The sequence below is a fragment of the Nyctereutes procyonoides genome, unplaced genomic scaffold (assembly GCF_905146905.1).
Source record: "Nyctereutes procyonoides isolate TBG_1078 unplaced genomic scaffold, NYPRO_anot_genome, whole genome shotgun sequence".
NCBI classification, from domain to species: Eukaryota; Metazoa; Chordata; class Mammalia; order Carnivora; family Canidae; genus Nyctereutes; species Nyctereutes procyonoides.
In genome coordinates, this window is record NW_026575141.1 from 7,577,189 (window position 1) to 7,604,659 (window position 27,471).

General features: G+C 33.2%; 1 protein-coding gene across 1 annotated transcript in view; it reads left to right on the top strand.

Annotated features, from left to right (window-relative positions):
- LOC129498142 (T-complex protein 1 subunit delta-like) overlaps positions 1–27,223 on the top strand; it is a 144,900-nt gene extending 117,677 nt beyond the window's left edge. Inside the window, 3 exon segments of the mRNA XM_055307360.1 lie at positions 25,598–25,944; positions 25,976–26,751; positions 26,753–27,223. Of these exon segments, the coding sequence (XP_055163335.1) occupies positions 25,598–25,944; positions 25,976–26,751; positions 26,753–27,187 (1,558 nt within the window). The 3' untranslated portion in view covers positions 27,188–27,223.
- The last annotated feature ends 248 nt before the right edge of the window (positions 27,224–27,471 follow it).

Genomic DNA, 27,471 nt, shown 5'->3' on the forward strand with positions numbered 1-27,471 from the left:
GTTTATGATATGTGAATTATATATCACTGAAACAGCTATAAAAAGTAGAATGCTTAAATATTGCTATTCAAATAAAACATTTTAAGGAGAATGTAATTACTGTAAGTCTGATGATTTTCCAGTAATATCAACAAATAGCTCATAAGAAAAAGTTCTCTGGTTCTTAAATATAATTCTACTGTAAGTTGTCCTTTTTCAGAGGAATATCTTCAAGAGTATTTATGTCTTTTTGTGATTTGTCCTTACAAACAATATTTTATTTGTTTTAAGAAGAATATAAGTATATAAATCACCAAAGCTAGATTTAAATTGGGCAATTGTTTTATTGTTGTGCAAATATCTTAAGCCATTTGGTTGTGCTCTATGTAGTAATATTTTACCTGCAATGTAAGTCCTTCAAACTATGAACAAATCTTTTGTTAGATTTATGCTAATAATATTGAGTTTGAGTTTTCTTCCCAAAAATGAGAGATTTGGAATTTCTACTAGCCTCAAAAGATATTTTAAAAGAAAGTGATATTTTTGCTTCTATGCTTCAGTAACTTTAAATAAAGGCAGTGGGGAATTCAAAGTGCTGGAAAAAACTCAGCAAGAAATAACAATAAAATACTAGCCATATGAAAGCATTGCAAGAGAAGCCAGTAGGAAATAATTATTACCAACATTATTATGGTAGGTGGGTTATGTTAGTGAGTGGTTAACATCAGATGGTAGCAAAATCAATGAAGTCACAGGATCACAAATTATTAGAAAAAAAAAACATTTTATCTGCACCAGTTATTCTTTATGTGTTTTTCATTTGAAGTACTGAAATGAAATTTGAATGGGCCTATTTAACAGGTGCCAATTTTGCCCTTATATAATATTTACACCCTTAATTTTCTGGAAGGAAGAAAGTTAAAAATTCACTTAAATTACATATGAAATCGTTATTTCCATGAATGTTAAATTGTGTATTGGTTTTAAATAGAGCTTTATTCTTATTTCTAGAGACCTGGCATACACTTTTTATTCATAGTGACATAATATAGCTACTTTGTTTTGGAATGCAGAAACAGAGATACAAATATAGAATATTCATATAATAAAAAATGGGTCTAAGTATTATTATCTGTAAGAACTATCCTTTCATTATCCTTTTTCCATTTTATGGAAAATAGGACAATATATGTGAAAGGGTGAAATGATAATTTTCTATCATTGGGCAACAAGTAGAGAATTCTGAAGGTAAAAGGGAACAAAAGAAGTGAATTTCTCATTCCTCCCAGCTTACTGCCAGAGGCACTTCCAAGCTTTAGAGAAAATAAAGAATGGGGAAAGAGGAACAGACTCACAGACCTGTGAATAGTTTCAACTGGACCTACCTACATGAAATGAAAAACCAAGGAGGAGAGCAGAGAGAGAGGTGTGACAATTTTTTTTAACACTTTAAATGTATACAATGTTCATCTGTCAATCATACCTCAATAAAGCTCAATAAAATTTGAATTTTGCAGAGGACAAGCCAGGGTGAAGTAACACAGAAATCAGGATTCCATCTCCTAATACCATCACATTTGGGGTTAGGATTTCAACATATGAATTTAGGGGGGACATAAACATTCAATCTATAACTTCTTATGCAGTTTTTGCAAGTTTTTGGATAAAAATATCATTGTGATGAATGACAAAACAGAAAATTCTTTAAAGAACTTGGCATTTTAGACTTCCCTCAAGAGCACAATGGGAAAAGCCTGTGTCAGACACATGTGAATATGTTAGGTTTCAGTACCTCCAAAAAGGAGCTTCTGAGTGGATCAACAAAGTCTTTTCTGTCTTCTCAAGGCCAAAAAATGTGCAAAGGAACACAAAGTAGAGAGGATAGATGATTCCTCTGAGTAATTACTCAGGGAGCAGAGAGCATGGACTACATTACATCACGGGGCAGAGGCTGATTCACTTTCTAGCATACTTAAGATTACAAACATCTGGTATACTCCAACTTATCTTCTTCAGTCCTTAGCCAAGTATATATGCTGCTCTGTGGTGAAGGAAGACATCTTCCAGATGATTGCCTACACTATCAAGTTTGGACATGATGAGGCCAGACATGGGCTCTAGGTTGTCATCAAGTCTTCCAGTTTTTGTTGTTGTTGTTGTTTGTTTGTTTTTAATGGTTTCAACTTTATTTTTGCTCTCCATCACTTCATATTCAGCTTTACATCCTAAGTGACAACCCTACTGATATATGGTGACTTCAAGCTCATTGACAAATATGGAGACAATAGTCATTCATCCAACATCTTCACCAGCTCCCACAATTGTGTGAGGTCCAATCCCTACATTAATTCCCTGCTTGAATATTATTCATAGCAGGTCTTTTTTTTTAAAGATTTATTTATTTATTTGAGGGGGAGGGGCAAAAAGAGAGGGAGACAGAGAATCTCTAGCAGACTCCTTGCTGAGCATGGAGCCCTACATGGGGCTCAATGCCATGACCCTGAGATCATGATCTGAGCTGAAATCAAGAGTTGGATGCTTAACTGACTGAGCCATCCAGGCAGCTTGCTCTTTCTTTCTTTCTTTCTTTCTTTCTTTCTTTCTTTCTTTCTTTCTTTCTTTCTTTCTTTCTTTCTTCTTTCTTTCTTTCTTTCTTTCTTTCTTTCTTTCTTTCTTTCTTTCTTTCTTTCTTTTCTTTCTTTCTTCTCTTTCCATTCTTTCCTTTTTAATGGAATCCTAATTGATACATGTGTTAACTCAGTAGTGGAGTCTGATGATGGTAAAAAGAGCAAGACTGTAGAATTATAAAAAAGAAAGAAAAGAAGAGAAAAGTATATATATATATATATATATATATATATATGATCTTTAAAAAAATAGAGTTAATTGTATTTAAGCATTCATAAAAGTTGTATGTAAATGTGTTTATGATAAAAATATTAATTTTAAAGTAAACATTTTTTCTCACTGAAGTATTTCTTTAAATTTAGGAGAAAAATATTCCCAAAATTCCATTTATCTCTAAGGTCCCATTGCTTAACCTGTATGATATACACATGTCTGAGTTGTAGAGGGTTCTGCAAAAGTGATTATTCAGTAATTTCCGTTTTTTGGATTTTTCTTTTTTTAGTAAGATGATATTTATGCTGGAGAAATATCAAAGATTTGTATCAAAGAAAATAACTTTTGCTTAGCAACCAACAGAGTTCACCACTAATTCCCAGGGTGGGATGACAAGGTGAATACAAATTACAAAATCTTAATTCCCAAGTCTAAATAAAATAAAAATAAATAAATAAAATTTAGCAAAAATATACCTACATAAGTGATACCCAGAAAGAAAAGGCACAACTAATTGCTTTAATTTTTGAAAAATCAAAATTAGAGAAAGAAAATAAGTCAGATTTTCAAAAGTCATACATTTCAGTTCAGTAAATAATTTTATTGAAAAATGTTTTGAATGATAAAATGCATATAAAAATATCACTAACATTTTTCTTTAAAAAAATTTAAAGTAAACTCTACACCCAACATGGGGCACAGACTCATGGCCCTGAAATCAAGAGTTGCGTGCTACACCAACTGAGCCAAGTGGGCACCCCAGAATATCACTAATATTTTTCTACTAGGTAATAGGGCAATGATTTATTTTATTGATGGTGATTTATCTGGTAATACCTCACTATGAGTACTATAAGCTGTGTGTTTGCATAAACAATATGATTAAAATTTATACTAGCACTATAGACTTAGATAAATTTACCATGAGAAATGATAAAAGTAGCTTCTGATAGGTGAAATTAGTGTGATTTAAATGAGTCATAATGTAACAGAAACCAAACATTCTATGATTTCAACACTTGGGGCCTAGACCAGATTGGTCCATTATAATGACTCCACTTCACAGAAGAATATGTCATCTAGTTCAACTACAGTGTTGTTCCTAGTATAAAAGTATTGTCATATCATTTGATGTCTTACTTTGCGATTTTGAGGTCAAAGAAAGGGAGAGAGATCACTTTGAAATATAGACAAAATGTAAAACTGTATTTCCCTGCTTTCCTGGCAGAATTGCCAAACATGTACTTACTTTTATTGTGATGCACAACCTACTAGCAGCATTCAGAGATAAGTACATTCAGACCCCACCTGCTTCCAATCATCAAAAGCTCCTGATATTTACCAAAAGAACCTGTCATTTACCTAATGAAAAACTGGCTTACATCAGTTTGTGACAGCCAATTACAAATATGTAGACAGTCATAGGAAGTGTTTAACTTGACAGTAAATATCCTTACTTTCTATTTCAGGATTTCACAATAAATAAAAAAGAAAATAATCAGGATTGCATCTATTTACCCTAGGCTAGGCAGCACAATAATCATCACAAAGAGCAAATTACCTATAATAATTGATGGTGGTAAATAAAATAAAAAAAATTAAAGAGGAAACAACAGATTCAGTGGTAAGACTTTTGCTTTCAACCACGATGGAGTACCAGGGATTGGATTGTCCCACTTTTCATTAGAAAACTGAGTAAAATGTATAAAATAATGATTTTCACATTTGTGACAACAGTTCAGACAGGACTTTGATCTCTGAGTTAAGGGAAACAGCAGAGGTGAGGCTTGTGCACACAGGGAAATGCAGATAGAATCCAGAAATCACATTCTGTCGATGAATCAGTTCCAGAATTCACATAGGCTAAGGCAGCTATAATTTGGGGGACAGAATATTGGAAAAAGGGGAGCTACACAGAGATGCCTACTCAAGTTTTAGCTGAGTACTGATATGAGCATATATAAAAGGAAATTGCATAAAGGCATGAATCCTTTAAAGAATCAATGAAAGAATCATTTGAAGTAATAGGCTTATCAATTCCTGGAGCTCATACATGGCTGAGAAGAATTTATTTTCTCATCAGGTGCAACAGAAAGACCTCCTAACCCACAGAACATGCATGGCCTGAGAAGGTTAGTGAATTAATAATGGGGCTTAATTATGTACACAGTAAGAGTTGCTCTGTGCTCATGCTAATGACTCTTAAAGCAAGCCTTGAAAAGATTCAACTGATCCATATAATTTAATTCCATCCCAAGCAAAAATCCAACACTATTTAAAGGAATACAACAAAATCCATAACCCAAGTCTAAGACTCAAAATATTTAGCATAGAATCCTCAATTATCAGGTGTATCAGTCAGAATTAGTGTTTTACCAGGGGAGTAGAACCAGGAAGAAATCAGTCAGTATGATATATATTATTATATAACCTATAATATGCATAAATCATGATGTAATATATAAAAATTTATTAATATATTTATATGTGTAATAAATATTTTTTACAGGGGGATTTTATTATCCAGTTATGTGATCTGGCTAAGCAGTTTCTGCAAGTCTGTCTCTATATAATGCTGGAGTCCAAAATTCCACAGGCAGGCAGTCAGAAAAAGAAGACTGTGTGCAGGCCAGAACCTTGACAGCACAAGCTGGGATCACATGAGATCAGAATGACACTTGTCCTCATTCTTGTTGCTTCTGACTTTGAAGACAGGGACAAGCACCATCTTGATATGGCTAAGAGTCAGAGAAATTGAAGGAATATCCAGGGGTAAGGGAAAGTAACTGAAGACCCAGCTACTGCTTTACACCAAAAGAGCAAGTCAGTAGATCACCAACAGTTTGTATGAATCACCAAATGTTTGCTGTCTCCCCTGTACCCTCCAACTCCAAAATCTGTATTATCTACTGCTGTATAACAATATTACCACAAACTTAGTGACTTAAAAATAACACATTTATTTTTTCACTGTTTCTCTGAGTCAGGCATCCAGATTTGACTTATTTGGGTTTCCTGCAGGGTAGCAATCAAGGTGTTGGGTTAGTTTCTCATCTGGAGGCTTAGCTGGGGAAGTGCTTCCCTACTTGTGTGGTGGCTGTGAAAAATTCGGTTCTTTGCAGCTGTGTGTGAATAGCTTCAGGTTTTTTCCTGTCTGTTCAGCAGTCAACTGGAAGTTCCGCTCATCCCCTATAGTTTCTTACTAATGGGGTTACCTAGAATGGCTGCATGCTTCCATACAGATAGAAGAAGGCAGAGAAAGGAAAAGGCAGACATATGCACACTGAGAGAATAAGAGATAAAGAGAGAGAGGGAAGGGGGGAAGAAGGGAGGAGAGAGACGAAAGAGAACTCAACAAAAGAGTTACAATCTTATGTAACATAATGACATGCAAATAATAATGTATATCCTGTTACCTTTGCTGTATTATACTGGTTAGAAGTAAGAAGCCACAGACCCCATCCACATTCACAGGGAGTTGATCACAAAAAAAACCAAACAAACAAAAAAAAGCATCTGGAGGTGGTAATCATGAGGACTACCTCAAGAGTTTCTCTCTCACATTGTACATGCAAATACATGATAAAATGTAATTCACAGTTTGGAGGGAAAATAACAAAAATTATAGATCTAATGGAATTAGAATAGGACATTTAGAAGAACTATCATCAGTACACTACACATATTTAAATATCTAGAGGAAAACATTGACATGGTGATGGATGAAATAATAAATGATTTTTAAGAGTTTTGTTGTTTTGGAGCTTACATTCAAGTCTACAATCCATTCTGAAATAATTTTGTGCATAGTGTTAAGACAGTGGTCCAGTTTCATTTTTTTTTTTTTTTTGGATGTAGCTGGTTTTCCCAACACTATTTACTGAAGAAACTGTCTTTTCCCCATTGTATATATTCTTGGGTCCTTTGTAATAAGTTAATATATGTGTGGGTTTATTTCTGTGCTCTATTCTGTTTTGCTGATGTGTGTGTCTGTTTTTATTCCAGTATCATACTGTTTTGTTTACTATAGATTTATAATATAGTTTGAAATCAGGAAGCATGATGTCTCCAGCTTCATTTTTCTTTCTCAAGACTGCTTTGGCCATTCAGGTTCTTCTGTGGTTCCAAAAAAAGATCATTTTTAAAATAGGAAAACATCTAGTCACAATATACTTAATGGTTGGCCAGGTGGAAATAAAAACCCAGACTCCATGAGTCTCAATACAATGTAATTTTTACAATTATGGAGTTTATTTTTTTAGGGAAATGAAATATTCATACCCTCATGATCATAGCAGCATTATTCATAATAGCCAAGAAGGTGAAAGCAACCCAAGTGTCTATTGACAGATGAATGAACAAGAACTATATTATATATATACAATAGACTATTATTCAGTTAAAAAGAAAGAAATGTACATGCTACAACATGGATGAATCTTAAGGACATTATGCTAAATGAAATAAGTCAGTCATCAAAAAACAAATACTACCTATATCTTTTTTTTAAAAAATAGAGCTTAACATTATTTGAATGAGAAAGAAAAATTACATTTCATTGATTCCTATGTGCCTGAGATTGTTTTATAAATGGAAATGTTATGAAATTTTAGTGTGATATCTAACTGAGATGTTAGATACCAATACTCCTCATTTTACATACTAGGGATTTTAAGGTAAGAAATTTAGCATCTTGTCAAGATTATATATCTAGTGAGACTTTACTGAGAACTTACAATGGAAGAACATATTTGCTAGATGCCTTATGTTACCTTATTTAATGCTTACCACCATTTAATGATTTTGTTTTACTCACTTCACTTAATACGTGAGAAAACAGATTTCAAAAGGTTAAGTAAAAGTTAGTAACTCTCACACAAGAGAGGGTAGAAAGAACATTTGTTTTACACAAACCTAGGCTTTGAAACTAGTACTTTATATGGCCGTCTTCAGCTTGTATCTATATTAATGTCTTCTTTTTCTATACTCTACCAATAGTTGAAAACATATATTTTAAACTATCTAAATGATTAAATATGAATGTCTTATCTTCCTGAATAGTTACCTCCAGCACCATGTTCTATTTTAATAGGTTATATAAAAAAGAATTGTGTACTTGACAATTGTATGTTGGCACCCTTTCTTTCATATGTGACAAAGATATCAGAGTATAATAGAAATGAAAACATATCATTTGGGCAGCCCCGGTGGCTCAGTGGTTTAGCACCGCCTGCAGCCCAGGGTGTGATCCTGGAGACCCTGGATCGAGTCCCACCTCAGGCTCCCTGCATGAAGCCTGCTTCTCCCTCTGCCTGTGTCTCTGCCTCTCTCTCTCTCCTCTCTGTGTATTCTCATGAATAAATAAATAAAATCTTTAGAAAAAAACATATCATTTACCTTTAATCTATGTGAGAAAACAAAATTAATGCAAAATTGGTAATAATAGTTGCAAAAACTTTTAAATCACTTTTTTATTTGCAAGAATACATAATGCATCTGTGGGTTTGCATATGTGTATGTTTTGTGTACAAATCTATCAACAACCCAAAGAAGCAAGACATAACATCATCTTTATTTTATAGATTAGAATACGAGACACAAAGAGCTTAAATATCGATGCAAGAAGATCCAGGTAGAGCCAGAATAGATACCCACAAACTTTGAATCCAGAAGTTTTGCTCTTAATCACTAAGCTAATCATTTAATGGTAAATTGACTATTTTTTCATATGAAAGGTTATTATGGGTTAAATATGTCTACCCAAAATTCATATGTTAAAGTCCTAACACCCAGTACTTCAAAATGTGACCTTATTTGGAGGTATCTTTATGGAGGTAGTCAAGTTAAAGTTTATAATGGTGGACCCTAATTTGGTCTGTCCTTATAGAAAGGAGTAATTTGGACACAGAGACACATATAGACAGAAGACGATGTGAACAGACAGGGAGAAGACCATCTATAAGCCAAAAAGAAAGGCTTGGAACAGATTCTTCCTCACTGTCCTCCAAAGGAATTAAACCTGTCAACATCTTGATTTCAGACTTCTGGCCTCCAGAACTGTGCAACAATACATTTCTGTTGTTTGAGCCCTGCAATGCAGTCTATGGTACTCTATTATGACAGCCCTAACAAAGGAATATAGAAACTATTATAAGAATTTCATTATGTGGGACTGTGTAAAAGTGACTTTGTTGATTGTGCTTTTTTTCCAATTTTTTATTGAAGAATCCCAGCTCTTCAATACTTGTTTGCTATTGTGAATTAAGATTTTGGTGTAAAAAAAAAAAAAAGATTTTGGTGTAGATATTACAGGGGAAAAAAATGGAACTATGATAGCAATAGATTTCACAATATCATCAGACATCTTAATGGAATGTTTACATAGAGGAGTGAGTTGTGTATATTATTTTATTTTTTAAATATTTTTTATTTATTCATGAGAGAGAGAGAGAGAGAGAGAGAGAGAGAGAGAGAGGCAGAGACACAGACAGAAGGAGAAGCAGGCTCCAATGCAGGGAGCCTGACGTGGGACTCGATTCTAGGACTCCAGGATCACACCCTGGGCCAAAGGCAGGTGCTAAACCACTGAAGCACCCAGGAATCCCTGGGTTGTGTATATTATTATGTGGATTTGGTCTCTGAGATCCTAGAACAGTCTCTCATGTGAGGGAAGCATTGTTATTATTAAGGTAACCACTGAAAAGTTGCCCATAAAATGTAATTTTAGACCAGCCACTCCTTTTTTTTTTTAAATGATTCTCTTTTTTATTGGTCACTGCACATTCTCCTTGTCTAAATCATATGAGGTAAGAGTTCAAGAATTATTTACATTAAATGAAGGAGTGGAAAAAATAATAAAAAATAATAAATAATAATAAATAAAAATTCATAAATTAATTAAATTAATTAATGATAATTAATAAAAATAATAAATAATAATTAATAAATAAAAAATAAAAAAATAGATGAAGGAGTGGAATCTCAGCCAATCACAAACTTTGAAATCTCTACCTTACTTACATACCTTTTCCAAGACATTACCACCTGTGTTCCAGAATAATACATGCTAACAGATCTATTTTAGCCACTGGGGTTTTCTAGTACTCATATAATTTAGAAAGGCTCCTGCTCCTTAACTAATAAGTAAAGAAAAAGAGGACTTTTTTTTTTTTGCATTTGAAAATGAGCAAAATTTAGTTTATATAAATTTATACCAATTGTAGTTAATATGAAACATAAATATATTTCTTCAGGTTGAAATAATTGATGCATGCATTTTGAAATATAAAATGTTTTAATTGACTGTATTGTATATCCAAAAATTGTAGCTAAACTGAGAGTTTTGAATGAAGACGCAACTGAGAAAAACAAAAACAAGCCCTTTTTCTCTTCTAGTAAAGCCAAGAAGACTAATTACGTACTTTCACTAGTTGCTAAATTCAACACTGGTCTTTGTCATTACACTATTAATGCAAACATTTACTGCAAATACATTATTATAAAATTCTCTATTTAAACGTATAGAGGAAAAACTTTTTACACACACCAAAAGTTTATTTTCTTAGATCTCATTAGGAACCCAGTTTGTGCTGGATTTAAATATTTGTTTATAGATCATCTAGTATTTGGTAATAAGGTTGCATGCAGCAAGTTCCTGGGGTGATTTCAGTGGAAGAGAGGGGATAGATAGAGCGTAGAGTCTTAAGTGATACTGTTTGATCTATTCATTTGTAATAATCCAAAAATGAATGCCATGCCACAACTACACTTTATCTTGAACAATATTTCACCAAAATTAATGCAGATTTCACATTTTATTTTTAAGACAGCCTAACACAGGAAATCTGAGGAACAAATTCTTTAGACTACTTGAGGAATAGACATAATATTTTTGGAACATGTATAGAGTTTGAAAAGAAGATTACGGAAGAACTGAAGAAATAGTCTAAAGCTTCTAGTGAAATATGGGGCAAAATTTTCTATAAATCTGGCAATGGGAAGACTTGCTTCTCATTTTGTAATAACATAATTGTGTGAGCAATATATATTCTGAAAAATCTATAACTAAAGATATTTCCATCAATTCATTCATTCATTCTTACATTCATCAAATATGTACCGAAGAGCTGCTTTGTTCCTCACACCAGGAACTGGGGTTATAAGGTTGCAAACTTCATGGGCTTTACAGTTTAGTAATTATTAATGTTAAAAGTATTGAAAGAGAAATTAAAGTCCAAATCTTTCCAGATAATGTTTTTCATATGCCCTTTGATGTTACTCATAGTTCTAGTGGTATCCATAAAAGAAAATAGTGGTATTACAGTTTTAGGTAAATATAAGAGCTTTATTGACCGTTATCACTTTTCTCCTTATTGGGGAGCTCTTATTTTTCTGAAGATTTAACTTAAGTTGCCTAATTCTCTCATTACAAACTTCCAGTTTCTTTGGTCCAGATTTTAGGTTATCTCATCCAGAATATTTAGTAATAGAATAAGTTGTAGTTTAATTCACTCCTTCTTTCATTACACAATGATTCACCAGTAAAATGTCTTTGTTTCATGTTGGTGTTTTGTCTTATTATTACTGGACTTTTGGATTCTAAAAAAGACCTTTTATTCTAGGGATTCTAAACAGATATGATTTTCCAAAGTACAAGGTATAACCAAAAAATAGCAGGGCAAGTACACAAAAAATATATTGCAGGTCAATGGGAGTAAGCAGAGCACAATTCCTCATAGCACTTCTGATTCTGCAACTTACTATGGCAGGGAAACTACACTAGACATGAGCCTAAAATCACTGGACACATGCTATGTAAGAAGAGTTCCTTGTTCAAAGTAAAAATTATTATTGACTGGAATTTTTGTTTTTTTTTTTTCTGAAGTCAACACCGGCTAATGCTGTTGTTGTTGTTATTTTTTGGAATTTTGCATGTTTGTTTTCTAAAAGAGTTTCATCTATAATAAGAAAACATTTCCTTGCAAAATCATAAAGTAGTAAAACATCAAATATAATTAATATTCATATAATAAAATTATCCTTTTCTTCAATGAAATATTCCACTAGGAAACTCTTCTCATGTTCAGAATGTTTTTAACTTCCTGGTGAATTTTGCCAATGGGAATTTGTTGAGCATTATCTACAACATTATCTGCTCTAGGCTTGGGTTAATCTAATAATCAAGTTACTTTAATAGCTTTGAAACTTAAAGCAAAGGAGTTGTGAATGTCAGTTTCTTTAATATGGACTATAACTTAGGAAAGATACCAACTATAGACCAGCATTCCTGCTTATTCTAGTTTCAGAGATTAAAAATTGATAATGTTGAAGAAGACATAATTTTCAATGTAGAATATCTCAGAGATGGCACCTGTGCAGAGTAAACATCCTGGAAATCAGCATAGTGATCCTCTTGAGTTATTCCTTGGTTTAATATCAATGTCTGAATGAGTAGTATAAAAGATTACAAAGCTAAGAACAAATGCCAAGAACAGAAAAACTACATGGATACAGTAGGAATTCTCATAGTTTATAAAAAGTTAGGAAATGTTTAAATTCTAACTAGATACAACAGAGTGAGTGTATTGAATATTCAGATACTTAATAGGTCAGAACTACTGCATGTTAGAAATATTTAGAGCTAGGCCCATCCTAAAAAAAGGATTAGTAGAAGACTCACAAAGAAGCAAAGCAAAAAAAAAAAAAAAAAAAAAAAAAATTCTCATCCATCTTCAGTTTGGATGTTCTTTAACCTCAATGTATTTGTGATTTTTTTCAAATTTTTTCTTGTAGATGTAGGTCTTGTAGGTCAAAAAACAGGCCTCAACAGATACAATTAAAATCATATTATGCACCTTTTCTGACAACAACGCTATGAAACTTGAATAACCACAAGAAAAAAATTTGGAAAGATCACATATATATGTAGTTTAAGCAATATGCTACTGAATAATGACAGGGTCAACCAGGATATCAAAGAAGAAATAGTGTAATACATGAAAAAAATGAAAATGATAACACAATGGTTCAAAACCTTTAAAATGCAGCAAAAGTGGTCCTAAGAGGGAAGTATACAGTAACACAAGCCTACTTCAAGAAGCAAAAAAACAGTCAAATAAACAACCTAGCCTATGCCTAAAGGAGCTAATAAAAGAAAAACAAATGAACCTAAGTCAGCAGAAGGGTGGAAATAATAAAGATTAGAGCAGAAAGAAATGTTATAGAAACTAAAACAAACAAACAAACAAAAAAAACAAAAACCCCACAAAAAAAACACAACAACAATAGAACAGATCAATGAAACCAGGAGTTTGTTCTTCGAAAAATTCATAAGATTGATAACCCCCTAGCCAGATTTATCAAAAAAGAAAAGAGATAGGATCCAAATAAATAAAATCACAAAATGAGAGGGAAGAAATAACCACTAACATCACAGAAATACAATTATAAGAGAATATTATGAAAAGCTATATGTCAACAAATTGGACACCTTAGAAGAAATAGATAAAATGCCTAGAAGCATATAAACTATGAAAACTGTGAAAGGAGGAAATGGAAAACTTGAACAGACTCATAACTAGTAGAGAAATTGAATCAGTGATCAAAAATCTCTCAACAAACAAAAGTCCAGGGCCAGGAGGCTTCCCAGGGGAATTCTACTAAACATTTAAAAAAGAGTTAATACCTATTCTTCCCAAACTATTAAAAAAAATAGAAAAGGAAGGAAAACTTCCAAATTCATTCTATGAGGCCAGCATTACCCTGATACCTAAACTAGGTAAGACTCCACTAAAAAAGAGAACTACAGGCCAGTATCTCTGATGAACATAGATGCAAAAATTCTCAATAAAATACTAGCAAACCAAATCCAACAATACAATTAAAAAAATCATTTACCACAATCAAGTGGGATTTTTCCCTGGGCTGCAAGAGTAGTTCAACTTTCATAAATCAATCAACATGATACACCACATTAATAAAAGAAAGGACAAGAATCAGATGGTCATTTTAATAGACGTAGAAAAGCATTTGACAAAGTACAATACCCATTCATAATAAAAATTCACAGCAAAGTAGGCTTAGAGGGAACATACCTCAACATAATGAAGGGCATCTAAGAAAAACCCACAGCTAATACTATCCTACATGGGGAAAAATTGAGAACTTTTCCTCTAGGGTCAGGAAAAAGACAGGAAGGTCCTCTCTCACCATTGTTATTTAACATACTACTGGAAGTTCTAGACACAGCAATCAGACAACAAAAAGCAATAAAAGGCATCCAAATCGGCAAGGAAGAAATAAAACTTTTGCTATTTGCAGATGACACGATATTCTACATAGGAAACCTGAAAGATCCCATCAAAAAACTGCTAGAACTGATAAACAAATTCAAAAACATCACAGGATACAAACTCAATGTACAGAAATCTGTTGCATTTCAATACACCAATAACTTCTATACACCAATAAACAGCAGAAAGAGTAATTAAGGAATCAATTCCATTTACAATTGCACCAAAAACAATAAGATACCTAGAAATAAACCTAACCAAAGATATGAAAGACCTGCACTCTGAAAATTATGAAATGCTGATGAAAGAAATTGGAGATGACACAAAGAAAGGGAAAGACATTCCATGCTCGTGGATTGGAAGAACAAATATTTTTAGAATGTCTACACTACCCAAAGCAATCTACACATTTAACGCAATCTCTGTCAAAATACCACAAGCATTCTTCACAGAGCTAGAACAAAGATTCCTAAAATTTCTGTGGAACAACAAAAGACCCCAAATAGGCTTCAACAAAGCTGCAAAGAATATCCAATGGGAAAAAGGTAATCTTTTGAATAAATGGTGTTGAGAAAACTGGACAGCTACATGCAAAAGAATGAAACTGGACCATTTTCACCAAACACATAAATAAGTTCAAAATGGATTAAAGACCTAAATGTGAGACCTGAAACCATACAAATTCTAGAGAAGAACACAGGCAATAATCTCTTTGACATTGGCCATAGCAACTTCTTTCTAGATATGTCTATTGAGGCAAAGGAAATAAAAGCAAACACAAACTACTGGAACTTCATCAAAAGAAAAACTTCTGCACTGCAAAGGAAACAATCAACAAAAGTAAAAGTCATCATTTAGAATGGGAGAAGATATTTGCAAATGGCATCTGACAAAGAATGAGTAGCCAAAATGTATAAAGAACTGATAAAACTCAACGCCCTCCAATTAAACATAGGCAGAAGACATGAATAGATATTTTTTCCAAAGAAGACATCCAGATGGCCAATAGATACATGAAAAAATGCACAACATCACTGATCATCTGGAAAATAAAAATAAAAATTACAATGATATATCACCTCACTCCTGTCAGAATAGCTAAAGTCAGCAACACAAGAAACAACAGGTGTTGGTAAGGATGTGGAGAAGGGGAACCCTCTTACACTGCTGGTGGGAATACAAACGGTGCAGCCACCCTGGCAAATTCTATTAAAACAATTTTTTAAAGTTAAAAATAGGGCTACATTATTATCTAGCAATTGCACTACGAGGTATTTACTCGAGTACAGAAAAACTAATTCAAAGGGATATATGCACTCCAATGTTTATTAGCATTATCTACAATAAACAGATTATGGAAACATCCAGATGTCCTCTGATTGATGAGTGGCTAAAGAATAAATATATATATTTTTTGCTATATATGTTATATATTAATATATATATATTAATATTATATATATAATATTACTAAGCTATTTAAAAAAGGACTGTAACCTTGCTATTGGCAATGTCATGGGTGGAGCTAGAGAGTATTATGCCAAGCAAAGTAAGTCAGAGAATGACAAATATCTTATAATTTCTTTCATATCTGGAATTTAAGAAACAAAACAAGTGGACATAGGGGAAAAATATAGAGAGAGAAGCATAGCAAGAAACAGTCTTTTAACACTAGAGAACAAACTGATGGATAGATACCAGGGGGGTGGTGGGATGATGGGGTAAATACGTGATGGGGATTAAGGTGTGCACTTGTTGCGATAAGCACCTGGTGATGTGTGGAAATGCTGAATTACTATATTAAACATCTAAAACTAAAGTTACAATATATGTTAACTAATTAGAATTTAGTAAAAATGCTTATAAATTAATATAAGGAATATGTTATGTTTTATACAATGAAAGCAACACAATATTATTGAGAGAAATTAAAGACTAACATTAATAAATACATTCTTGAATTGGAAGACTCAATTGTTAAGATGTCAATTATTCCTAAATTTATCTGTGGATCCAGACCATTCCCAATTGAAAAAACATCAGACTTCTCTTTTAAAATTAATAAGCTGAAGGGCAGCCCAGGTGGCTCTGCGGCTTAGTGCCCCCATCGGCCCAGGGCGCAATCCTGAAGACCCGGGATGGAGTCCCATGTCCGGCTCCCTGCATGGGCCTGCTTCTCCCTCTGCCTGTGTCTCTGCCTCTCTCTCTGTGTCTCTCATGAATAAATAAATAAAATATTTAAAATAATAGAATTAATAAGCTGATTGTAAAACTTATTTGGAAATGCAAAGGACATTACCAAAACAAATTTGAAAAAGAACGACATGATTATAGGGCTTACATGATTTATTTTTTAATATAGGGATCCCTGGGTGGCGCAGCTGTTTGGCGCCTGCCTTTGGCCCAGGGTGCGATCCTGACCCGGGATCGAATCCCACGTGGGGCTCCCGGTGCATGGAGCCTGCTTCTCCCTCTGCCTATGTCTCTGCCTCTCTCTCTCTCTCTGTGTGACTATCATATATATATATTATATATATATATATATATATAAATTTTTTATAAAATCACAGCATTTATTTTAATGTAGTATTAGCCTAATGAAAGACATAAAGATCAGTGGAACAGAATAGGAGGTCCAAAAATTGACCTACACTTAATATAATCAACGTATTGGTAACAAAGTTTCCAAGGTAACTCAAAATAGAAAGATAATATTTTCAGTAAAAGGTGCTGGAACAACTGGATATTTTACTCAAAAAATGAGAATTGTTCTTTACATCATGCAATACAGAAAAATTGATTTAAATATATTATTAATGAAAAGTATATTCTTAAAATATAAAATACCTAGAAGAAAACACAGAATATGTTTGTGACTTTGAGATGGGCAAGGATTTCTTATATAGGACACAAAATACATGGAACATACACAAAAAAATGAACAAAGTGTTATTTTATCAAAACTGAAATGTTTCCATTTTGAATTACATTGAAATGAAAAGTAAAGCCATAGATTGGGGAAAATATTTACAGTTGATATCTAATTAAGGACATATATTCTCAATACAAAGATGTCTATAGCTTATTAGTAAGAAGATAAACTAAAATATATAAAATATTTGAACTCATACTTCATAACGGAAGATATACAAATAACCAATAAAATGCGCAACATTACTAGTTTGTTTTTATGTAGATCTTCCATGGTCAGGGAAACAATACTTTTCTTCTATTTTGACATATTACTCTTTAGCTTTCCTCTCCATTAATATGTATTAGACTTTTTAAAAAATGTGCCATTAAGATCTAAATATCTCCAGAAAAGAAGTAATAAAATATAAATCTGCCTTTATATTTTTCTTGATATATGACCCTAAATAACTTATCTAAAAGCATTTTTTCCAAAATTCCTCAACATGTTTGATTCAATCTTTCCATTTTTAAATTATGTAATATGTTTAATGTTGGCTTCTTAAAATTTTCTGGAATGTCTTCTTTTCTCAACATAGTCTAAGTTTAGTTACAGACATAAATGTTTCAGTAAGTGTTTTCTACTGCTATATCTGTCTCCTCTTAATATTTATAATACTTTAAGTCTAGACCAAACAGAAAAAGATTTATCTGTATCTCTTCTTGTATCCTTTGTTATTTTTAATGTATATGTTTGTTATTCTTCTCCAGTTAGATATAACATCTTGAGGTAAAGTCTTATGTCTTCTCTCTTCTATCTCCTGAACCATCAAAATTCAGAGCCTAATATTTGTAATTTAGTATTAGTTCATTGAACACCTATCTATATGTTGATGTTACATTTTAAAATTCTAGGACCAGTATCCTTAAAAATGAGATTTTGATGACTCTTCCCTGCAGACCTCCATATGATTAATTTTTTTCTATATTCCAGTTGTTAATTGGCTGACTAAATAATTCTCTACACTCTGTCCTCCATATTTTGGTGACTCCAAAGGTGATAAGGGAATATAAGGCTTTCAGTAGATTATTGTGTTAGGTATCTTCTAATTCTCACTATAGGTCTACCATTCTTTATAATTTAATGTTTCAGGAAGCTGACTTATTTGGGTTGCATCAATTAGGCTTCTTGTCCTCTAGTTTCTGTGTGGTTTTAGCTAATAGGCGGCATCAGTCTGATAAGAGAGAGAAGGAGGAAGAGGTCAGAGTATATTTTCCCTAGTTTCTTTCCTAATAGGCTTAAACTGGAAGTGGGTACTTTGCCTAAGGCCACATAGTTTCTTTCTAGGGTCAAGTGGCCCTTTTAATTCAGCTCTTACCACATTCTAGCAACCTATCCCTTTCTTAGTTTCTTCGAGATCGGAAGTGGTGAATACTATCAGCTCTTGCTACCTTGAGATTGTTTACTCTTTCTTTTTTCTCATAATTCTACTTTTGTCTTTGTAAACAAAGCTGTCCCTTCATTAAATGCACTCAATTACTCTGGTTGTGCTAGCTATTTTCTTTGTGAAGTCTAAATTATACCAATGTTTCAAGTAAAGGATAAAACAATGACTGCAGTCTACCTCTTCTATACTTAGTCTTGCATAAGTTTCTTTTTAAAGAAAGCATTTGTACTTGATATCAATAAAATATTATTTATGGTAAGCTTTATAGTTGATGATACTTTAACAAATATAGTCTAGGCAATGTCAGATCCAAAGGGGAGAAATTCAGCTCAGGTTGACTTTATGAAGAATTAAATGAATAAAAAAAAAAATACACATTGGCAAGGAAGCAATGACATTTACCAGCTTCTAAAATAGGCATTGTGTTCTCTGCCTTCTTAAGCCTGTAAAACAGCTAACTGAAAAGATCTAAAAGTGACTTGACAAAATACTGGAAGCATCATATAAGAGTCTGGTTGACATCTTGTCGCATTAATTTTTGTCTTTCCAAAGTCAGATGTTCTTATTCTCCTCTACTTGATGTAAGAAGATTAAGGTGCTGCATGACAGATGGTTTTAAAAAGTGAATACCATTCCATCTGGTCCCAAGTGGAAAAAGGAAAGTCACCCACAACTTTTCATCCAAAAATTGCTGTGAGAAAATTCTCAAAAGTGAACTTTATAACTTCATAAAGGAATTCTGTAAGATTCTAGTGATACTGGATTTCAGTTATTACCCCATTATGAACACTTGTGCCACCTTCCACCCTGGCCAGGACCTAACTTTGACATAGAAAAAGTTAAACTTAGCAAGTTCCAGAACCATTTTATGTCAGTGACACTTGGCTCAAGTTTCAGTGACCTCTCTGCTCCTTTCCAATTTTGATAATCTTTCTTTCAGGTGAAGGTCTTATCCATTAGTCTGTTATGTTATATAAATGAAAGAAATATTTAGTGCATTCTTTTACTAAGCATTTTCATTTATAGAAAGAACTTGTAACCAAAGAAACAAAGTTCTAATTATGGCATTTTAATCCCCAGCAAATCAAGTTGAGGGTGGCATTCTGGATCCAGAGGGCATCCTCAGTATGTTCCAATTTCTCAAACAGAAAATTTCCTACTATACAATCCTGTGTTCAAAGTTTTAAAAACATTAAGTTGATTCAATCCTGTAGCAGATAAAAATAAATTTAGTTAAATGTCATTAGTGTTTATATGATTTTGTATAAAAAAAGGCTATTTTTTAATAATGGACAGCAGGTTTTTCATTCTATGATAAAGGATAGTCAGGTGATATTGGAGATTATATGAAAAATTGGATGCAGTGTTGATATGATTATTAGGTAAGATGGGGAATTTTTTTCAGTGTTAGAACATTTCCACAGATTAGTTCAAAGTTTTATATAATCATTAAATAGAGAGTAAGAGTGTGAACCCAAGATTAGTAAGACAGATTTATAGTAATGTCACATTATGTTTATAATAATTAACAACTAATGATGAATAATCAACATTTATATTAATAGTCTGAGCTTCACAGTTATACTTACATACACTATGTACTATATGTGTATAATATATTGTGAATAAATCTATGTTACAGAATCTTTTAAATTGATGTTAAATAACACCTCATAAAGGAATTAATGCATTATATTTTATTGACTACTCAATTTATTCCTCCATATCTTTTTTTAATTAGGAAAGAAGAGAAATATTATTTACCTATTTTGTATTATTTATCTAATTCACACTGTTATTTTGTTGAATACGTTACATTCTTCTGGAAAATGTGTATAAGATTTTTTCCCAAGACTTTTTTTGGATGTCTTAGAATATGAATATTTGTGATATTCAGCTATTGTTATAGCTACCACAATTCTAAACAATTTTTTAAATTAAGTGAACTTTACCTTCTGCAGGTGATATCTGCATGCAACTTAGGGCACAGACTATTTGACACACAGTTGATTGGAAATATGCTGTCATGGAAACACAAATTTCCTTGCTATTTCTTCTATCTTTTGTCCTTTTTTTCCTTTCCTTCAGAAAGGTATGGACTGCCAATTCTGTGTCAAATACCGGGCTAAATACAGTACATAAAATATTTTGGAAAAAGCCATATAGGATTCTTGCTTTTAAAGGCTTATGTCCTTCTAATGGCAGGACAAATAAATACATATAAGTAGACAGATTTAAATTTGTGATGTATACTAGTTAAAACAACCAAACTAATAAAAAGTAGAAAACACATCATGACCAACTGGAGTCTAGTTCAAGAATGAATAGATGGTTCCTCATTTGAAAAGAAATCAATATAATTCACCATTCTAAGGAAGTAAAACAAAAAACATAGTCATCAATTGTGTAAAGTGCAGTTGAAAAAAGTGAGCGTAATTTATGTTAAAAATTCTGCCATATTGAAGTGCCTGTACATGGTATTTACCCAAACATAACATTATTCTGAATTGTGAATGTCAGAATTATTTCTCCCTAAAATTGGAAACATTGCTCCTATTCAGCATTGAACCAGAAGTCCTGGCCAATGAACTATGGTCAAAAAATAAAGCCAGGAGGATTAGAAATAAAGTTGAAAAAAAAATGTCCCTATTTGCAGACAACATGATCGTTCAAGTAAAAAAATCCCAAAAGCTATACAGGAAATCTCTTCAAACCAGATGAGCTCAGAATGTTCCAGAGTACAAGGTCATCATACAAAAATCAATTTTATTTCTGTATATAACTGTGCAGTCACTATTGGCCCTGAATAGCATAGGCAGCTCCGGAGCCCTGCTCCTCATCTCTGCCACACCTCCTTCTTTTTATGTTGAAGAGATCTCTCTAATAAATCAGGTAAGAAGCAAAACAAAAACAAAAAACAAGAAACCAAAAACCGAAGAAAATCAGAGTGCCTGGGTGTCTCAGTCGGTTAAACATCTCACTTTCGATTTTAGCTCAAGTCATGATCTCAAGGTAGTGAGACCAAACCCAGAGGCGTGCTCCATCCTGGGTGTGGAGCCTGCTTAAGATTCTCTATCTCCGTCTCCCTGTGTCCCTTTGTTGCCACACTCCCCCCGACCCTGTTCATGTGCCCACACACACACTCTCTCTAAAAACAACAACAAGAACAACAACAAAAAGTAAAAAACCATTTAGGTGCCAATTTATCTATCTTAGTATTTACTATACCACCAAAATACTGGAATACTAACATATAAATCTAATAAAACATAAGCGAGATCTGCATGTTAAAAATAAGATGCAGATAAAAATAATTAAATATTTACTAGTGAAGACACACAAAGCTCATGAATTTAAGGATCCAGCATAGTTCTGATGTTAATCCTCTGAGTTTATATACAGATTTAATCCAATTAAAAGAATATGGAAATGCAACAAAACATTACCTCCAAGGCAAAACTTCAAGGCAAATGGTTTACTAAAAATCTTTTAAGAAACACATTATTGTCATAACATAATATTTTCAAAAATAGAAATATATGGAAAGCAACTGAATTTGTCTTATTAAAATTTATCACTATACTACCAAATAAGTAGATAATGTCCCCCAAACTATTCCAGCAGTATTTTGTAAATATGGAGAAAGTGCTCTAAAATGTATAAGAAAATGAAAACAACAACAGCAGCAAGTTTATAAGAAAATGCAAATTACAGTCAAAATGTTTTGATAAAAAAAAGTTAGGAAGGCTTATCCTATATGATTTTTTGGATTGCTGTATAGCTATAATAATTAAGACTTTGTGGTATTAGAACAGGATAGGCCTGTAGATTAGTGAGAAAGAATTAATATCACCACACAAATATCACCAATTGATTTCTGACAAATATGCAAAGGAAACTCAGTGGAGAAACAATAGTGTCTTGAGCAAAAGATGTTTGAACAACTGCATATGAACATGAAAATGAACCTCAACCTGTTCTTCACAGCTTTACAAAAATTAACTCAAAATGGGTCATGTATTTAAAAGTGCAATATAAAATTTTTAACCATTTAAGGAAAACACAGGAGCAAATCTCAATGACCTTGGGTTATACAAAAGGTTCTTAAAGATGAGAGCAAAAGCAAAATCTACAAAAAAGTTGGGCTTTAACATATACAGTAACAAAACAAAACAAAACAAAAAACCCAATTTAATAAAAGGGCAAATATTTTAATAGCCACTACACCAAAGAAGATATGCAGATGACAAATATGTTCAGGAAAGATGTTCAACATAATTATTCTAAGAAAATTTAAGTTGAAATCAAAAGTAGACAACAGTACCACCACACAGCTTTAGAATGGCTGTAATGAGTACAATGAACAATACCAAGTACTAGCAACAGTGTAAGGTAACAGGAATTTTCACAACCTACTGTGGGACACAGCCTCTTTGGAGAATAATCTGATAATTTCTTGGCAAGCTAAACAACATAATACTTAGCAATCATATTTCTAAGAATTTTCCCTAAAGAAAAGACAACTTGTATTCTTACAAATTCTTGCAAACGTGCACTTTTTTTTTATAGCAACTTTATTTAATAATTGCCCTAACTCAAACAACTTAAATGCCTTCCAATAGGCCAATGGATAAACCAACTATATAGTATACCCATACAATGGAATTCTACTCAGAAATAGAAATGAATAAACCCTTTATAACCAAACGACATGGATGAATCTTAAAAGATGTTTATGTTGAGTGAAAGAAACCAGTCAAAAAGTATACATACTGTATAATGCCATTTATATGAAATTTTTTAAAAGGGAAAATTTAAGGGACGGAGACCAGATCTATGGTTACCAGGTGTTGAAGTGAGAGCAAAGTTTGCCCATGTGGGGGCAGCATGAGAAAAATTAGACAGATGATGGGATTATTGTACACCCTTATTGAGGTGGTGGATATATGAATCCATAAATGTGTTAAAATTCATGAACTACATACAAAAGTCTATTACCTTACTCGTATAAGCTAAATAAAGATCACAAAGAGTTACTCTATCATACTATCAAATTGAAAATAAATATTTAGACTTTTTAAAATGTGGAACACTGTGAATTCTTATACACTGCCAATAAGAATGTCAGTTGACATAAAAATTTTGGGGAACAATTTGGCAGTATCTCAGAACCATCAATTCCCATTCTTATGCATATGCCTATATAAATTCTCATATAGGTGTGCATGGGAACATGTACAAAAGTGTTGATATTAATGTAATGCACAGTATCATTTCTATGTTAATTAGAAGTAAATTAGTAAATTTAGTGAAATCACATAATGAAATGTTAAAATTGATAAAAATTTGCTAGTACCAATTTATCATTGAGTATGATGCTGACAAATTAATACTGAAAAGTGAAAGAAGATCAATGAGATATTATTTATTACATAGAAAAGCATAAATATGCAAAATATTACTGTACATATTTTTTAGGAATCCATGTTTACCTCATAAAAGTATAAAGACACTCCTGATATTGACTACTATGCAATCGAGCAAAGATGTTACCTGAAGGGTATATGTGTGGTAGGGGAAGGCATGGAAGATTATATGATTAGGTAGGGATGCACAGAAAGATTTAGCTATTTATTTAAGATTTAATTATTTATTGCTTAATTTATGTGGTGGATACTTGGTTTTTTTCATATAATTATATATCTAAAACATTCTATACAACATTTTTTAAAAGAAAAATAAGGAAAATTAATATGTAGTAAGGTGCTAATGACTCAAGAATTTATCTTTTCAAAAATTTCCTAAATTGTAAATAAATGTACAAATAATTATTCTTTATCTCAATGGAGAATTTCAGGATGCAACAATGAGCTCAGATGGGGGCAGATAGTTGAAGGTGAGAGATCTTTACAGAGGCCCATCATCTGTAAGTGAATTTGTAAACTGCCTCTACAAAGTGCTGGGCTTGAGTAGTAGAATTTGTGGGTTATGCTGCAATAGCATGCTTTTCTCTTACTCCCCCTGAAGGGAATTAAAATTTTAATCTGGCATTTTCAATCCTTTGCCATCTAATGTATATGAAGTATAATGTACTTTTGTATGGGAGGAATTAAAGAAGAACTGTCAACGAAATCTATTTACTATAGCTGGCAATAAGTATCTCTTTACATATTTCCCCTAAGAAATCTCTCCTGAATTATGGACACCCCAGGAACTTCAAACACAGCACAACCAAAGTGAAATTTATTCTCTTCATATACATTCTCACCATCCACACAAAGCTGGTGCTTCCAAACTGTAGCTTACAGTTTGTTGTCTCGGTAACTTCTGTTTCCTCACTATTACATCAAATTTTGAGCATAGTTTTGGTGATTCTAATCCCTATTTCTTCTATCTCTATAAAAAATAGAGCAACTTTACATCCTTTGGATCTAAACTGTGACATCTGCATGTTTTTTTCTTGAAAAATGTGTTCGAATGCTTTTATAAAATTAAAATTAACCTGGAAATATCACACCCTAGAAATTAACATCCAGATATGTTGACCTCAATTTGAAGACACTGCATAATTTGGTTTCTAAAATATTTGAGAATTATTCTATTTCCAAAATGCGGTAAAATGAAATTTTATAGATTTTCTTTTTCCAGCTCCATCGGACTGCTTTTAGCTTTCTCTCCATGCTTAGCATTTTCCTCTTTCTTATCCTTGATTCTTATTTCTTATTGTCCTCTCTGTTTAGACTGACAGTTTGTTTTCATGATGTAATGATTCTACTTTCCCAAGTTGATGTGGTTCTCAAGATAAAACAGAAATGCTTTCTCTTCTAGGAAGTTTCATCATATTCCCCACAACAAATACAATATTAGCTTTTCTGTGTGATCTCAAAGCCAGTCTAGCTCTTGCCACGTTCTGACCCTAAATTTACACACCAGCACCTTGTTTAGCCAGGATTACATAAAGCTAATCTTTCATGTAAAATCTGGATTTCAAATTCATCATATCTCTCTTGTATATGAGATCAGTTACATAAATGGTCATTAAATTGAATGTCAAAGTTTGTTTTTCTTGTTCTGTTTTCTTGACACATAAGGAAGGACAGGAAAAGGGAAGCATTTTAAAAAGTGAAGAACGAAGCCGGCGCAGATCCTCTTCAACAACATCTCCGCGGCCAAAGCTGTTGCTGATGCTATTAGAACAAGCCTTGGGCCAAAAGGAATGGATAAAATGATTCAAGATGGAAAAGGCTATGTGACCATTACAAATGATGGTGCCACCATTCTTAAACAAACGCAAGTGTTACATCCAGCAGACAGAATGCTGGTGGAGCTGTCTGAGGCACAAGATATAGAAGCAGGAGATGGCACCACATCAGTGGTCATCATTGCTGGCTCTCTCTTAGATTCCTGTACCAAGCTTCTTCAGAAAGGGATTCATCCAACTATCATTTCTGAGTCATTCCAGAAGGCTTTAGAAAAGGGTATAGAAATCTTTTTTTTTTTTTTTTTAGGGTATAGAAATCTTGACTGACATGTCTCGACCTGTGGAACTCAGTGACAGAGAAACTTTATTAAATAGTGCTACCACTTCCTTGAACTCAAAGGTTGTGTCTCAGTATTCAAGTCTGCTTTCTCCAATGAGTGTAAATGCAGTGATGAAAGTGATTGACCCAGCCATGGCTACTAGTGTAGATCTTAGAGAGATTGAAATAGTTAAGAAACTTGGTGGGACAATTGATGACTGTGAGCTGGTAGAAGGGCTGGTACTTACTCAGAAGGTGGCAAATTCTGGCATAACCAGAGTTGAAAAGGCTAAGATTGGGCTTATTCAGTTTTGCTTATCTGCTTCCAAAATGGATATGGATAATCAAATTGTAGTTTCTGACTATGTCCAGATGGATCGAGTGCTTCGGGAGGAGAGAGCCTATATTCTCAATTTAGTGAAGCAAATTAAAAAAACAGGATGTAATGTCCTCTTCATACAGAAGTCTATCCTGAGAGATGCTCTTAGTGATCTTGCATTACATTTCCTCAACAAGATGAAGACTATGGTGGTTAAGGATATTGAAAGAGAAGACATTGAATTTATTTGTAAGACAATTGGAACCAAGCCAGTTGCTCATATTGACCAATTCACTGCTGACATGCTGGGATCAGCTGAGTTAGCTGAGGAGGTCAATTTAAATGGTTCTGGCAAACTGCTTAAGATTACAGGCTGTACGAGCCCCAGAAAAACTGTTACAATTGTTGTTCATGGATCTAGCAAATTGGTGAGTGAAGAATCATTCTAATGAATTGATTACATCTATTCATGATGCCCTATGTGTTATTCACTGTTTAGTGAAGAAGAGAGCTCTTATGGCAGGAGGTGGTGCTCCAGAGATAGAACTGACCCTGCAGTTAACTGAATATTCACGAACATTGAGTGGCATGGAATCCTACTGCATTCGTGCTTTTGCAGATGCTATGGAAGTCATTAGCTTCCAAGTCATGCTAGCTGAAAATGCTGGCCTGAATCCCATTTCTACAGTAACAGAACTAAGAAACCGACATGCCCAAGGAGAAAAAACTACTGGCATTAATGTCTGAAAGGGTGGTATTTCCAACATTTTGGAGGAACTGGTTGTCCAGCCTTTGTTGGTCTCAGCCAGTGCACTGACTCTAGCAACTGAAACTGTCCAGAGCATTCTGAAAATTGATGATGTGGTAAACACTCGGTAATTGGATTAACACCGGTCAAATGGTGCTGCTGTGGCCACTAACAGTGCGTCTGGAGTGGAAGATCACCTTTGTGTTCTTGCTGTTTGTAAGATTTGTTTCCTTTACGAATCCTTAGGCCTGGTCTTCCAATTGGCACTTGCTTGAAAAATTGTATTGATACAACTTGATTAAAATATTAAATGTTTGATTTCAAAAGGCAGATTAATTTATTGGCCCTTGTCTCCCCAACAGTCTGTTACTTCTGATATTCTTATAAAACCTATGTAAGAAGAGAAAAAAATGAA